Raw genomic sequence first — 13,183 nt, forward strand, 5'->3', positions numbered from 1 at the left:
TCTCTTTCTCTCTCTGCCCCCCCCATTAGTTTCTTTAGTCCTCTTTCTTTAGTTTCATTGGGAATGAGAAGAGAATGGATTGGTCATCTAGTTTAATTACATTAACATATATTTCTGGAATGATTTCAAAAAGGTTTTTCCTTTTTACAACCCTGAGAACCAAATGGTATGGTTATTATAATCTCTGCTTTGTCATTTTTGTTGTTCAATTGTGTCTTGATTCTTCATCACCCCATTTGGGATTTTCTTGACAAAGATCCTAAAATGGTTGGCCATTTCCTTCCCCAGCTCATTTTACAGATGAGGAAACTGAGGCAAACAGGGTTAAGTGACTTGACCAGAGTCACGAAGTGAGGAAGTGGGTTCAGTCATTTGTTAATCATGTCCAGATCTCCATGATTCCATTTGGGGTTTTCTTGGCAAATGGTTGGCCATTTCCTTCTCCAGCACATTTTACATGGTCAGTTGGCACCATGAACACTTCACACATTGAGGCAGTGATGGCAGAATGGCTGGGATGGTGCAGCTAGGACATGAGGGAACCTTTGAGAGAGGCAAGTGAAGTTTAGGATGCACATAAATAAGCATGCTTTCTCCATCTCAACCATTATTTATTAATTAACTATTAAAAGTTATTCATTAGAAGCTCCTACTTTATGCAGAACACATATTTTTAGGCATGGAGAGAGATAGAAAGTTTAGAAAAGACATGTTATCCTTATGGAGTTTGCCATTGAGTAAGAGTGAACAAGACACATATAAAGATAACTAATACATGATAATTTGTGGTCAGGACATTAGAGTTTTGAAAAATACTATGGAAGGTCAAGGGTGAAAGATTATGTTTATCTAGGAAGTCTTCATGGAGAAGGTAATATTGAGTTGGATTCCAAAAAGATGGATTGTATTTATCAGACCAAGAGGGGAGAGAAGATCTGCCTCCGACATTTCCTAGCTGTATGACCCAGGGCAAGTCACTTAACTCCCATTGCCTTAAAAAAAAAAAAGATGGAGGGGCAGCTGGGTAGCTCAGTGGACTGAGAGCCAGGCCTAGAGACGGGAGGTCCTAGGTTCAAATCCGGCCTCAGACACTTCCCAGCTGTGTGACTCTGGGCAAGTCACTTGACCCCCATTGCCTACCCTTACCACGCTTCCACCTATAAGTCAATACACAGAAGTTAAGGGTTTAAAATTAAAAAAAAAAAAAAAAAAGATGGAGGGGGCAGCTGGGTAGCTCAGTGGATTGAGAGCCAGGCCTGGAGATGGGAGGTCCTGGGTTCAAATGTGGCTTCAGACACTTCCTAGCTGTGTGACCCTGGGCAAGTCACTTGACCCCCATTGCCAACCCTTACCACTCTTCTGCCTTGGAGCCAATACACAGTATTGACTCCAAGATGGAAGGTAAGGGTTTAAAAAAAAAAAAAAAAGAAGAGGGGAGAGAAGGCTATTATTCTAGGCACAAGACAAATATAAGCAAAGGCAGGGATGGAGATAGCGCAAAATCGGGGAACAGAGAGGAACCAAGTTGGGCTAGAGAATTCAGTTCAGAGAGAAATGAGATGAATCTGGAAAAAAGCAGGGTAGCAACAGATTATAGAAGGCCTTGAATACTAGAGGAAGGAATTTGAATCTGACTGAGTGATAGGGAGCCACAGAAGATTCTTGAATAAAGGAATAATGCATCACCTTGGTTGCTGGGGGCATGGGAGTGGGGGTGAGAAAAAGATGTGCCTTACCTAGGGGCCTCCTCATATATCTTATATCTTTTAAAGATGGTCTCCTCATAGAGGTTCCATTTTTTTCAGGGATGTTTCCGGGTTTGGTATTGATCATCCTAATTTTTATTTATTTTATTTTATTTTTTTTAACATTTAATAATATTTATTTTTTAGAAAAGTTAACATGATTACATGATTCATGCTCTTACTTTCCCCTTCACCCCCTGACCTCCCTGTCCCTCATAGCCAATGCGCATTTCCACTGGTTTTAACATGTGTCATTGATCAAGACCTATTTCCAGATTGTTGATAGTTGCATTGCTGTGGTAGTTTCGAGTCTACATCCCCAATCATGTCCTCCTCAACCCAAGTGTTCAAGCGGTTGCTTTTCTTCTGTGTTTCCTCTCCTGCTGTTCTTCTTCTGCATCCTCATTTTTAAATGCTGATCTCTAGCTGGTATTGCACTAAACAAGTCAGGTGCCACAGCTACCGCGGGCCCAGCAAACCCAGCACGGCGAGTAGTGGCCCCTAGTAGCAGTCGTGGACCCCTTGTTGATGGATGGGCTGGGAATCGACGCTCTAAGACAGGAGCTTACGAGCTTGGGTTCTTGGGGGGATGATTTTCCCTAACGATCTCTCTTCCACCCCCAGATGCAAGCAGTGTTCCAGCACACTCCACTCAGGTGCCTACAAGTCCACAGGGGAGCCTGGTATCTTCGTCTGCATGAACCACCACACCAAAGCTTCCATCCCACACTCCAAGTCTCCTAGTACAGATCGGAAGCAGCCAGCAGCCGGCTATGCAAGTCGGACCATCTCTGTTCCCATGGACACCACATCCCCTGGGGTATCCCGGAGGGCCCAGGAGCCAGACAAACTAAGAGAAGTTGGGCAGAAAACCAACCAGCCTGGCAGAGAGCCTGTTAGTAATTCCACTGCCAAGGGCTTTGTCCATTCGTCTGGATGGAACTCCTCCTCTGTGGGCAGTAGTGCCATGAACTCCCTCAGTCCCATCAACCCAGCCCTCCAGAAGTCCCCCTCCAGTACAAGTGCTTCTCCAAACTCTTTCCTCAACCGGTTTACCCAGAATTCTTCTCCAGTGGGAGGCAAGCCCAGTGGTGTTACCAATAACTCCCCTGTGGGATGGTCGTCTGCTCAAAGAAAATCAGAGCCACTTAAGACCCCTGCCCCGAGCAGATTAGATTTGCACACGACTTCTCCTCAGGGTAAATTAAGCTTTAGTGCAACAACTCACAGTCCACTAAATACAGGCAAGTCTCCTTGGGGCAAATCAGACTCTCAAGCCAAAACTCCGAGCATCACTTCCCAGATTAAATCAGACTTTCGTGCTATTCCTCAGAGTCAATCAGACTCACATACAGCTACTTCTGAGCACAGACTGGACTTAAGTTCAAATTCAAGCCCCAATAGCTGGACTTCATCTGCGTCTAAGACACAGCAAGCCCGGGAAAAGTTCCTCCAGTCTTCTTGGACCTCAGCGGACAAGCCTCCAGCTTCTAAGGAATATGGTCTGACCTTTACTTCCCCCCAGGCGGCTGGGAAAGGGTCCTCTGGGGTCACTACTGCTCCTGGTCAGTCTACCCAGGACAGGACAAAGGACAAAGCTCGCAATTTCCTTATCCAGAACCTTAAACCAGGTTTGGCCTCAAATGGTCAGGGGAGTGCTGCTGCTCAGGGACCGACCAGGTAGGAGACATTTCCTCACACATATTCCTGGTCATGGGTTCTTTAAGCACTTGTTAAACATTTAATATTTTCTTAATTATTCCAATGTGATTTTTTTTTGGTGGCACACTTGCATATTTTATTTTCTGCATTTAAAAATGCCATCCGGAGAAGGTCTAGAGATTTTATCTAACTACCAAAGGGGTCCATGAATGTAAAAAGGTTAAGGACCTTTTACAAAGAGAGAATACTTTGTGCTTATAAAGCCAGGAAGTGACAGCCTTTGACATGCATGATGGAGAGAGCATTCAAGATGGCTGCAAAGTGATTTTTAGAGTGGAAGGGACTGAATTTGTTCCTGCACGGGAGACAAAAAAATCCAATATGCTCCGGTGTCTAGCTATCATGGTAGAATCCACGGAAGATAAGATCTGGGTCAATATCTCTGGGGTTGGAAAGGTCTACAGTTTGGAGTTTTAGTATTGCTAAGTTGGATCACCCTTTGGGACCAAAGGGTGGTTTTTACAAAAATTAAGTTTGATTTTTTCTCAATTAACAAGCATTTATTTTCTTTACATCCTACCACCCTTCCCCATACTGAAAAAAGAGCAAAACCTTTGTAACAAATATGTGTAATGAAGCAAAACAAAATCTCACTTTGGCCACATCCAAAAATGTATATCTCATTTTCCATATTGAGTCCATCACGTCTTTGTCAGGAGGAAGATGGTATTTTTCATTATCAGTCCTTTGGAGTCACGGTCAGTCATTGCATGGTCAGAGTTGTCAAGATTTTGACAGTCATTCATTTTGACAATTTTGTTGTTATTGTAGAAATTGTTCTAGTTCTTCTTGCTGCCCTCAGTTCATGCAGGCGTTCGTTCTCAAGGTTTCTCTGAAACCATCTCTTTCATCATTCTTTAGGATACAATAGCATTCCATTCCATTCACGTACCATACTTGGTTCTTTTTCTGACTTAGGGGCACTCTTTAATTTCCTCTTCTCTCCCACCTCAAAATACTCTGCCTGACACTGTCACACCCAACTGAATGAACCAACTTTACCTCCAATATAATACCACCAAAAAAAGAGTTGCTGTAAATGCTTTTTGTACCTAGTGTAATGTTTCTACTCCATAATGGGCTAAATAAAGCCCTAATGCTCTTGTCCTTCAGAACAAGGAAAGATTTGGTGTTTTGAAAGAGGACAGATAAGAGCAAGTCATTTAACCCCCATTGCCTAGCCCTTGCTGTTCTTCTGTCTTAGAACTGATAGGTAGCTCAGTGGATAGAGAGCCAGCTCTGGAGATGGGAGTTCCAATTTAGCCTCATTCCCTTCCTAGCTGTGTGACCCTGGGCAAGTCATTTAACCCCCTATCGCCTAGCCCTTAGTGTTCCTCTGCCTTAGAACCAATACTTAGTATTAATTCTAAGACAGAAGATAAAGGTTATTAAAAAATAATGAAAAAAAGAATTAAAGGTTATTAAAATTAATCAATAACAGAATTAAGATTATTAAAATTAATCAATAACAGAATTAAGGTTATTAAAATTAATCAATAAAAGAATTAAAGGTTATTAAAATTAATCAATAAAAGAATTAAAGATTATTAAAATTAATCAATAAAAGAATTAAAGGTTATTAAAATTAATCAATAAAAGAATTTATACTAAAATAGAAGGTAAAGTTTTAAAAAAGAAAGATTACAGATTAAGAAGGAATAGATTAATTCCCAGCCTGAGAAGTCTAAGATTTCTTTGGTTCCCATTTTATCCCTGTTCCCTAAGCTTGGACTGTTTAGGACTCCCAGGCATGTTTTCCCTAGGGTATCTCCAGTCTTACGTCTCACAGGCTTGGCTAGTCTTGTCAGGTGGTTCTGTGTGTGTGTGTGTATGTGGAGTATTTTTTTTTATTATTTAAGAAATGCAATTTTTATTAAGTACAAATAGTAACTCAAACAAAGCTTTAAAAGTTCATTCATCCATCCATGTGGACACTCAATAAACATACCCTCAGTTGCAGCGAGCTCTTGGCTATTTGCATGTGGATTAGCCATATGGGGATTATCTATCATGGTATATTTTTAACCCCTGCTTGGCTTTTCCTGCTTGCCACCCAGCCTGTTTCTGGGCCTCTGCCCGACACTATCAGACCCAACCGAATGAGCCAACTTTACCCCAAATATAATTGGCAAAGTAATTAGCTGAATCACTCCTCCCACATCAAAACTCCTCCTCATAACATGGGAGAGCCAACCCAAGGCTTTGGTTTGTCATTGCGCTGCTTCCCTCCGTGAGCGTGGAACCTTGAGAAAGGCTGGGAGGGAATGATGGCATCCTCTTCTTGGAAGAAGGCTCTGGCAGGGCCCCGGAGACCTTCCTTCTGATTCTCTCCATGTTTCATTTCCTCCGCCAGGTCTTCTCCTACCCCATCCCGCGCTGCGACGTCGGACTCTAAAGCTGAAGGGCTGAGAGGGCTTCCCAAGGCGAAGGTGGAGCCGGCATCTCCCTGGCCCGGCTCTGCGGCCGAGCTCTCGTCCAAGAGCAAGACTTCCGCCCCAGCGTCGCCCCAAAGAGCGAGGAAGAGCCCGACTTTCTCTCGGTCGGGCCAGGAGCTCCTGAACCCCAGGCAGAAGCCGGACACCTCCGTGGTAAATGGTGAGCCTCTCCCGCGTGCCCTCTCCCTCCCTCTTTTATTAGGCTGCTCCGAAGGATTTTTATTAAGCGCCTATTATGGGCTAGTTACTAGAAAACAAAAAGATAAAAATGGTCTCTTCTCTCTAGGATCTACCGTGCCCTGAGGGGAGACAGCAGGTACATGTAGAGGCATGTATGGAACAGAGTCCGCGCAAAATAAATAAAAGGTCATTAAGTACAAGGTAGTTAGGGACGTGAAAGGAAAAGACTGGGCAAAGTGCTCTCCGAGCAGACGGTTTGATTTGGTGGGCGAGGCAAACAAGCCTACGAGATTCCCCGGCTAAGTCTGACTCAAGTTACAAAATATACTCTTTGACAGGTTCACGTTTGTCTCCCAAACCCAGACAAGACTTTCTGAGGCCTTTGAAGACCTTTCTGGTCCTTGTAACCTCTTACATGAATCCATTTGATATAAAGTATATTATAAAATAGATTCGCCCACTTAGGATTAATATTGTAACACATTTATGATTATTTTGATAATCCACACATTTAAGAATATAGGCAGCTGGGTATCTCAGTGGATTGAGAGCCAGGCCTGGAGACGGGAGGTCCTAGGTTCAAATCTGACCTCAGACACTTCCCAGCTGTGTGACCCTGGGCAAGTCACTTGACCCCCATTGCCTACCCTTACCACTCTTCTGCCTTGGAACCATTACATAGTGATTCTAAGGTGGAAGGTAAGGGTTTAAAAAAAAAAAAAAGAATATAACTCAGGTGCTATCCTGGGACTATATTCTTTTTTTTTTTTTTAAAACCCTTAACTTCTGTGTATTGGCTCCAAGGCAGAAGAGTGGTAAGGGTAGGCAATGGGGGTCCAGTGACTTGCCCAGGGTCACACAGCTGGGAAGTATCTGAGGCCAGATTTGAACCCAGGACCTCCAGTCTCTAGGTCTGGCTCTCAATCCACTGAGCTACTCAGCTGCCCCTGGGACTATATTCTTAATCTGATAACATACATAGACACTGGCCTGGGACACTGGAGAGCATTTTTTGTCACAAGCCCTTCAGGATTGTCCCATTTGTTAAGATTGTAATTTGACCACACTCTAGGCATTGATGAAGTTATTGATTATTGATTTTCTTGTTACAGAAGGAGTTTACTAGCAGTGGGTGGGTGAGGGAATCAGGAAAGGCTTCATATGAAAGGTATATTTTAAGGACCCTTTGAGGGTAAAATACAGGCAGGAGGGGCTGGCCAGGGCAAAGGCATGGAGAGGAGAGATCCAACGCCATGTAAGAGGAACAGAAGGCTCAGAAGAGAGATTTTTTGCAGAATGGAAAGAGTACTGGACTTGGATTCAGGGAATCCACCCCTTTTTTTTTTAACCCTTACTTTCCATCTTGGAGTCAATACTGTGTATTGGCTCCAAGGCAGAAGAGTGGTAAGGGTAGGCAATGGGGGTCAAGTGACTTGCCCAGGGTCACACAGCTGGGAAGTGTCTGAGGCCAGATTTGAACCTAGGACCTCCTGTCTCTAGGCCTGGTTCTCAATACACTGAGCCACCCAGCTGCCCCCAGGGAATCCACTCTTCACTCCAGCACTAGATCTGTTAACCTGGTTAACAAGCCATTTTAAGCACCTCCGAGCCAAATCATGGATCAGTGAGAAACTGAATTTGACTGATTTTGCTCATTTATCACCTGTGTAATTAACCTCTTTGGACTTTAGCTTCATCTTCCTGTAGATGAAAGAATTGGACTCATTGACTTAAAAAAACAAAACAAAAAACCTCCTACCTTCTTTCTAAGAAACTTCAGTTCTAAGACAAAAGAGCAGAAAGGGCCAGACAATGAGGGATAAGTGACTTGCCTGGGCTCACCCAGCTGGGTGTGTCTGAGGGCAGATTTGAACCCAGGACCTCCCCTTGCCAGGCCACTCAACTGCTCCAACTCATTTGTTTCTAAGGCCCCATAAAGCTTTAAATCTATGTATCAATGACTTGTACATTAGGAAGATGACTTTGTTATTGGTCCAAATATAGCCTGGTGAGGGAGAGACAAAGGAGGAGGCAATGCCTGTGGTCCACTGAAGAAAGAGGGGACCTCAAACTGATGATGCTAGTGAGAGTTGAAAGGAAGGGGCCTATTTACTCGATGTGGAAGATACTGTCCACCAGACTGGGCTGCCCATTGGGCATGATGCGTAATGAAGAGGGAAGAATCCAATGGCTTGAGGTCGAGTCTAAATATTAAAGAAGATAGGGAGGGAAAGAGAATACTAATAATCATTCATTAATAATTATAATCAATATTGTTTTAATTATTATAGCTAGAATTTATATAGTGTTTTAAGGCTGGCAAAAAGCTTTACAAATATCATTTCATTTGGTCCTCCCAGAAAGCCTGTTCTGGAAGGCTGGGGAACTGGGTTTACAACCAAGAATCACCCACCCATTGTAAGATTAAAATGAATATACAAGAACTCCAAGTATTATATTTTATAAGGTTTATTTTTTATATTTTATATTTTATATTATATTTTACAAGATTAATAATCATTTGAAGTAAAGGAATAAAAAGACAAAAGTAAAAGCCCGAGTAAAGCCAGCTTTCCTAGCCCTGCACAAGGGAGAAGAGAGCGAGAGATGGAGCTCATCAGAATTTATATCCTGTCTACATCAGTACATGATGACAGGAAGAGAGTGGGCTGCTGGGAATTGTAGGGGTTTTTTTAGGGTAACAGATTCTAATTACCTACCATAGAAACTGACTATATTTTTTCAGGGGAAAGTATGGCCATTTAAGAGTCCTTACACCTACTCTGGGAGGTAGATGCTATTATTATCCTCATTTTGCAGATGAGGAAATTGAGGCAGACAGAAAGTGAAGGGACACCCAAGATCCTGGCTTCAAGTGCTGCACTCTTATCTCCTTTCTCAAAAAAAAAAAAGGTGATTTTAGTTTTGGATAGGCTGAATTGGAGGTAATAGTAGGATATCCACCAAGTAGGGATGTTCTCCAAGAACAGCTCACAGTGGCCTCATTTCCTTTTTGACCTCATTTCTTTTTCGAGAGAAGGTATGTTTCCATTGTGCTATGATGCTATTCTATCCTCTTTCTCATATTATTATGCCAGTGTCAGCAAAGTCCAGAATTTATTTCCTTCCCAACTTATCAGTTTAGTGAAGATTACTATGAGCAGCTTGAGAGAAGGGACTTCTTTTTAGAAATTTTTTATTTTTTAAGTACACTGTGCTTAACATGGCCCTTTTCTGCCTCACGACGAATACCTGGTATTGACTCTAAGACAGAAAGGAAGGGGTTAAAAAAAAAAAGAACCAGAAGGACTGAATACTGGGCCCACCCAGTTCTTGATCCAAGCCTGGAGTTGGGAAGTCCTGAGTTCAAATCTGGCTTCAGATACTTGTTAGCTATGTGACCTAAGATAAGTCATTTAACCTCTTTTTGGTTCATTTTCCTTCTCTGGAAAATTTGGATAATAATCGCATCTATGTGCTAGAGTTATTCTGAGGATCAAATGAGATAGTAATTGTGAAGCAGTTTCTGGAGCTAGGGGCCTCTACGTTGGTACAGTGGATAGAGTGCCAGGCCTAGAGTCAGGAAGACTCATCCTCCTGAGTTCAAATCCAGCCTCAGACACTTACTAGCTTTGTGACTCTCGGCCACGTAATCCTGTTTGCCTCAGTTTCCTCCTCTGTCAAATGAGCTGGAGAAGGAAATGGCAACCCACTCCAGGATCTTCGACAAGAAAACCTCAAACGGGGTTATGAAGAATCAAATGCAACTGAAATGCTTGAATGATGACAAATGCTGATAAATGTTAGCTATGGATATTATTATTTTCTTTGCTTCTCTTTATCAGGGAGAGTAAGGGCATTCCAGAGAATCACAGGATGCTAGAACTGTGAGGGACTTTAGAGAGCAGCCTCCGGTTTACAGAGAAGGAAATAGCCCACAATGGCAACTTCTTCCATCTTGAATTCTGTAAAGCAGAACTGGACTGCTCATGAGCTGCTACAAGAGTTCTGAATTCTTGTTCTAAGTCTTGCCTCGTAGGAACTGGGTGGGCCAAGTACTCAGCCCTTCTGGGTCCTTTTTTGACTCCTTCCCTTCTGTCTTAGAGTCAATACCAGATATTGGTTCCAAGGCAGAAGAGGGGCAAAGCAAGGCGCTGAAGTTAGGTGACTTGTGTCTGAGACCAGATCTGATGCCGTTCTTGCTTCTAGGTCAGGGTCCCCGCTCTACTGAAAACCAGATCGAGGATCCTGCCGGTTGGCGGTCCAAACTAAAGCCCGTGGAGAAGATATCTTCAGTGGACAAGTGAGTAACTCAGGGACAGAAACTCAAAGTGAGCTCCACTCATGCCCATGGGTACGCAAAAAAAAAAAAAAAAAAAAAAAAAAAAAAAAAAAAAAAAAGGAGAAGCTATAAATATTTTTGTAATGATGGGTTCTTTTCTACTTTCTTTTTATTTTTTTTAACCCTTACCTCCTATCTTAGAATTAATACTGTCCATTGGCTCCAAGGCAGTAGAGTGGAAAGGGCTAGGCAATGGGGATTAAGTGACTTGACCAGGGTCACACAGCTAGGAAGTGTCTGAGGTCAGATTTGAACCCAGGACCTCCTGTCTCTGGGTCTGGCTCTCCATCCACTGATCCACCCAGCTGCCCCCATTTAGTGATATTTTATGAAAATGGATGAAAATGTTTACATGGCTATGGATTCCTGTGTCTATGCATGTATACAGGTGGTCTGTAATTCTACCTATGCAAAGTTAGTGCACACAGTTGCTTACACATTTATGCATATTGATTTACCCATTGAACACCTGAGTACATTTTGGTACATCCATATAGAGACATATATAATACGACAGTGATGGCGAATCTATGGCACAGGTGCCAAAGATGGCATGCAGAGAGTTCTCTGTGGGCACCTGGCCACCCTCTCCCACCAGAGTTCATTACTAGAAAGGCAGAGGGACTCGGGTGGAACTTCTCCCCTCCCCCTCTCCCCCGAGCCAGATGACATCTTTTCACATCCCTGCCCCTTTGCCCAGCAGCCAATGGGAGCACACAGGGGCTAAGATGGGCAGCTCAGAGCTGGAGGGGCACCGAGTGCTTGGACCACTCTCCCCCCTCCCCCCAAGGACATTCCTCACAGCAGCCCAATGGGAGCATTTCCTCCCTCCCCTGTATGGGGTAATACCCCGCACTCGATGGGGGGAGGGCTCAGCACTCTGCCTCTAAAAGGTTCGCCATCACTGTACTAGTGGATCTGATCTGTACGCTGTATAGGCAAGCACAACTCATTCAGCCCCTCCTGTGCGTAGGATGCATACACAGAGAGGGACCCATAGCCTTTCTTTTCTCCTCTCATCTTCCTCACGTCTTTATGTCCTCCTGCCAGGGTTCCAGAGCGAAAGGAAAAAGTCACTCCAGCTCCCGCAGAGACCAAGGGATCGGTCCTTTCCAAGAAGCCTTTGGAAAATTCCTCCACAAGTTTCCAGATCACGCTGACCTCGCCTCTAAAGGACAAGACCTCCACCACCGCCCTTCCCAGTAAGAGCCAGGGCTCTGTCCCTGCCCCCCAAAGTAAATAGCCCAAGCTTTCTCCCTTCAAATTCAATTTTTGTCCTCATATTTTCTAGCAATGTGATCCTGAGCAAGTCACTTAACCCTGCTTGCCTTCAGTTTCCTCATGTGTAAAATGGACATAATAATAGTACCTACAAAACCCAGCTAGGTTGACTAGGCTGTACAGTGGATCGAGCAATCACTTGGAGAAAGGAAGACCCAAGTTCAACTCCAACCTTGTATGTTTACTAGCTGTGTGATCCTGAGCAAGTCACTTAATTCTGTTTGCCTTCCCTTTCCTTATGTGTAAAATGGGGATAATAATCGTTTCTGCCTCCTTGGTTTGTTGTGAGGATCAAATGAGATGATAAATGTAAAGCACTTGGCACAGTGCCTGACATAGAGTAGATACTATGTAAATTTCTATTTTTTATTATCAATTAAATTTAGTTAATTAGTTAAATTTAGTTAGGATTAGTTAAAATTAGTTAAATTAGTCAAATACAAGATAGTTTGTGAGAGAAAGGATTAGAGAAAGAAAAGTATGATCCTTAAGGAATTGACTATAAAGATTGTAGGATAATTAATTCAATGCTAAAAGGGCCTTCAAGATATATTTTACAGATGAGGAAACTGAGGTCTAGGGAGTTCAGTGACTTGTCCAAGGTCATAAGTAGTAGAGTTAAAATTGGAAACCCAGATTGCCTGACACCAAATGCCTTGTTCTTTGCATGATGGCCCGGGTGAGCAAACAGGATTAATCACAGCTAATAGGGAACCTGTCTTTGCACCATTTGCATGTCCTGGACTTAGAAGCTTAGCCCTCGGCTGTGCTGTTCCTACTTGGGGGCACAGAGAGGGAAGGCAGGGATGGCTCCGCTGGAAAGGCTGTAGAGCTTGGCAAGGATTCTCGGCAGTGGGCCAGTGTGATCAGGTCCCAAAGAGTCCCTGAAATGTCTGGCTTGGAGAAAGCCTCTGTCTGACAGAGTCCATTTCCCTCCGGGACCCTGTCCTTTGAAGGTGGTTTTCTCTGGGCTTGTGTGCCAGCCTGGGGCACGGGGGAGGCTGGAGGAAGCCCTGAGTGTCGAGGCGGGCTCTGGCTTGTGGGTAGCAGCTCAGGTTACAAGTCTTAGATTATTTCTTAATTTTGGAAAACTCATGTGTGTCTTGAAAAGGTGTTTTTTCTAAAAGGAATAAGAGCTTTTGTGTGTGTGTGTGCAAGTGGCTGCAAACTCTGTTATTCGACTATTTTTTCTGTCCTCTGAAGCTTGGTGTATGTTTTCATGGCTATATGTCCTAATGTGGTGAGGTTTTTAGTGCGTGTTATATGTTTGTGTTGGAGATGGATAAATGCAATAAATATTTTCATGAAAATAACTGAATAATAATTAACATTAAATAATAACTACTTATTTATTATTAAATAATACTTTATTATATAATTTATATATGATATATAAATACTTATTAATTAAATAATAATAAATAATAAATAAAAAATAAACCCTTACTTTCTGTCTTGGAATCCATATTGTATATCAG

The 13,183-nt window shown here is 43.0% G+C and overlaps 1 protein-coding gene across 1 annotated transcript in view; it reads left to right on the forward strand.

Annotated features, from left to right (window-relative positions):
- MICALL2 (MICAL like 2) overlaps positions 1-13,183 on the forward strand; it is a 143,012-nt gene that overhangs the window by 97,679 nt on the left and 32,150 nt on the right. The window contains exons 5-8 of the mRNA XM_044678891.1: positions 2,370-3,425; positions 5,821-6,062; positions 10,292-10,385; positions 11,475-11,659. Coding sequence (XP_044534826.1) covers positions 2,370-3,425; positions 5,821-6,062; positions 10,292-10,385; positions 11,475-11,659 — 1,577 coding nt within the window. The remainder of the gene's footprint in view (positions 1-2,369; positions 3,426-5,820; positions 6,063-10,291; positions 10,386-11,474; positions 11,660-13,183) is intronic.

Source organism: Gracilinanus agilis, chromosome 1 (assembly GCF_016433145.1).
Source record: "Gracilinanus agilis isolate LMUSP501 chromosome 1, AgileGrace, whole genome shotgun sequence".
NCBI classification, from domain to species: domain Eukaryota; kingdom Metazoa; phylum Chordata; class Mammalia; order Didelphimorphia; family Didelphidae; genus Gracilinanus; species Gracilinanus agilis.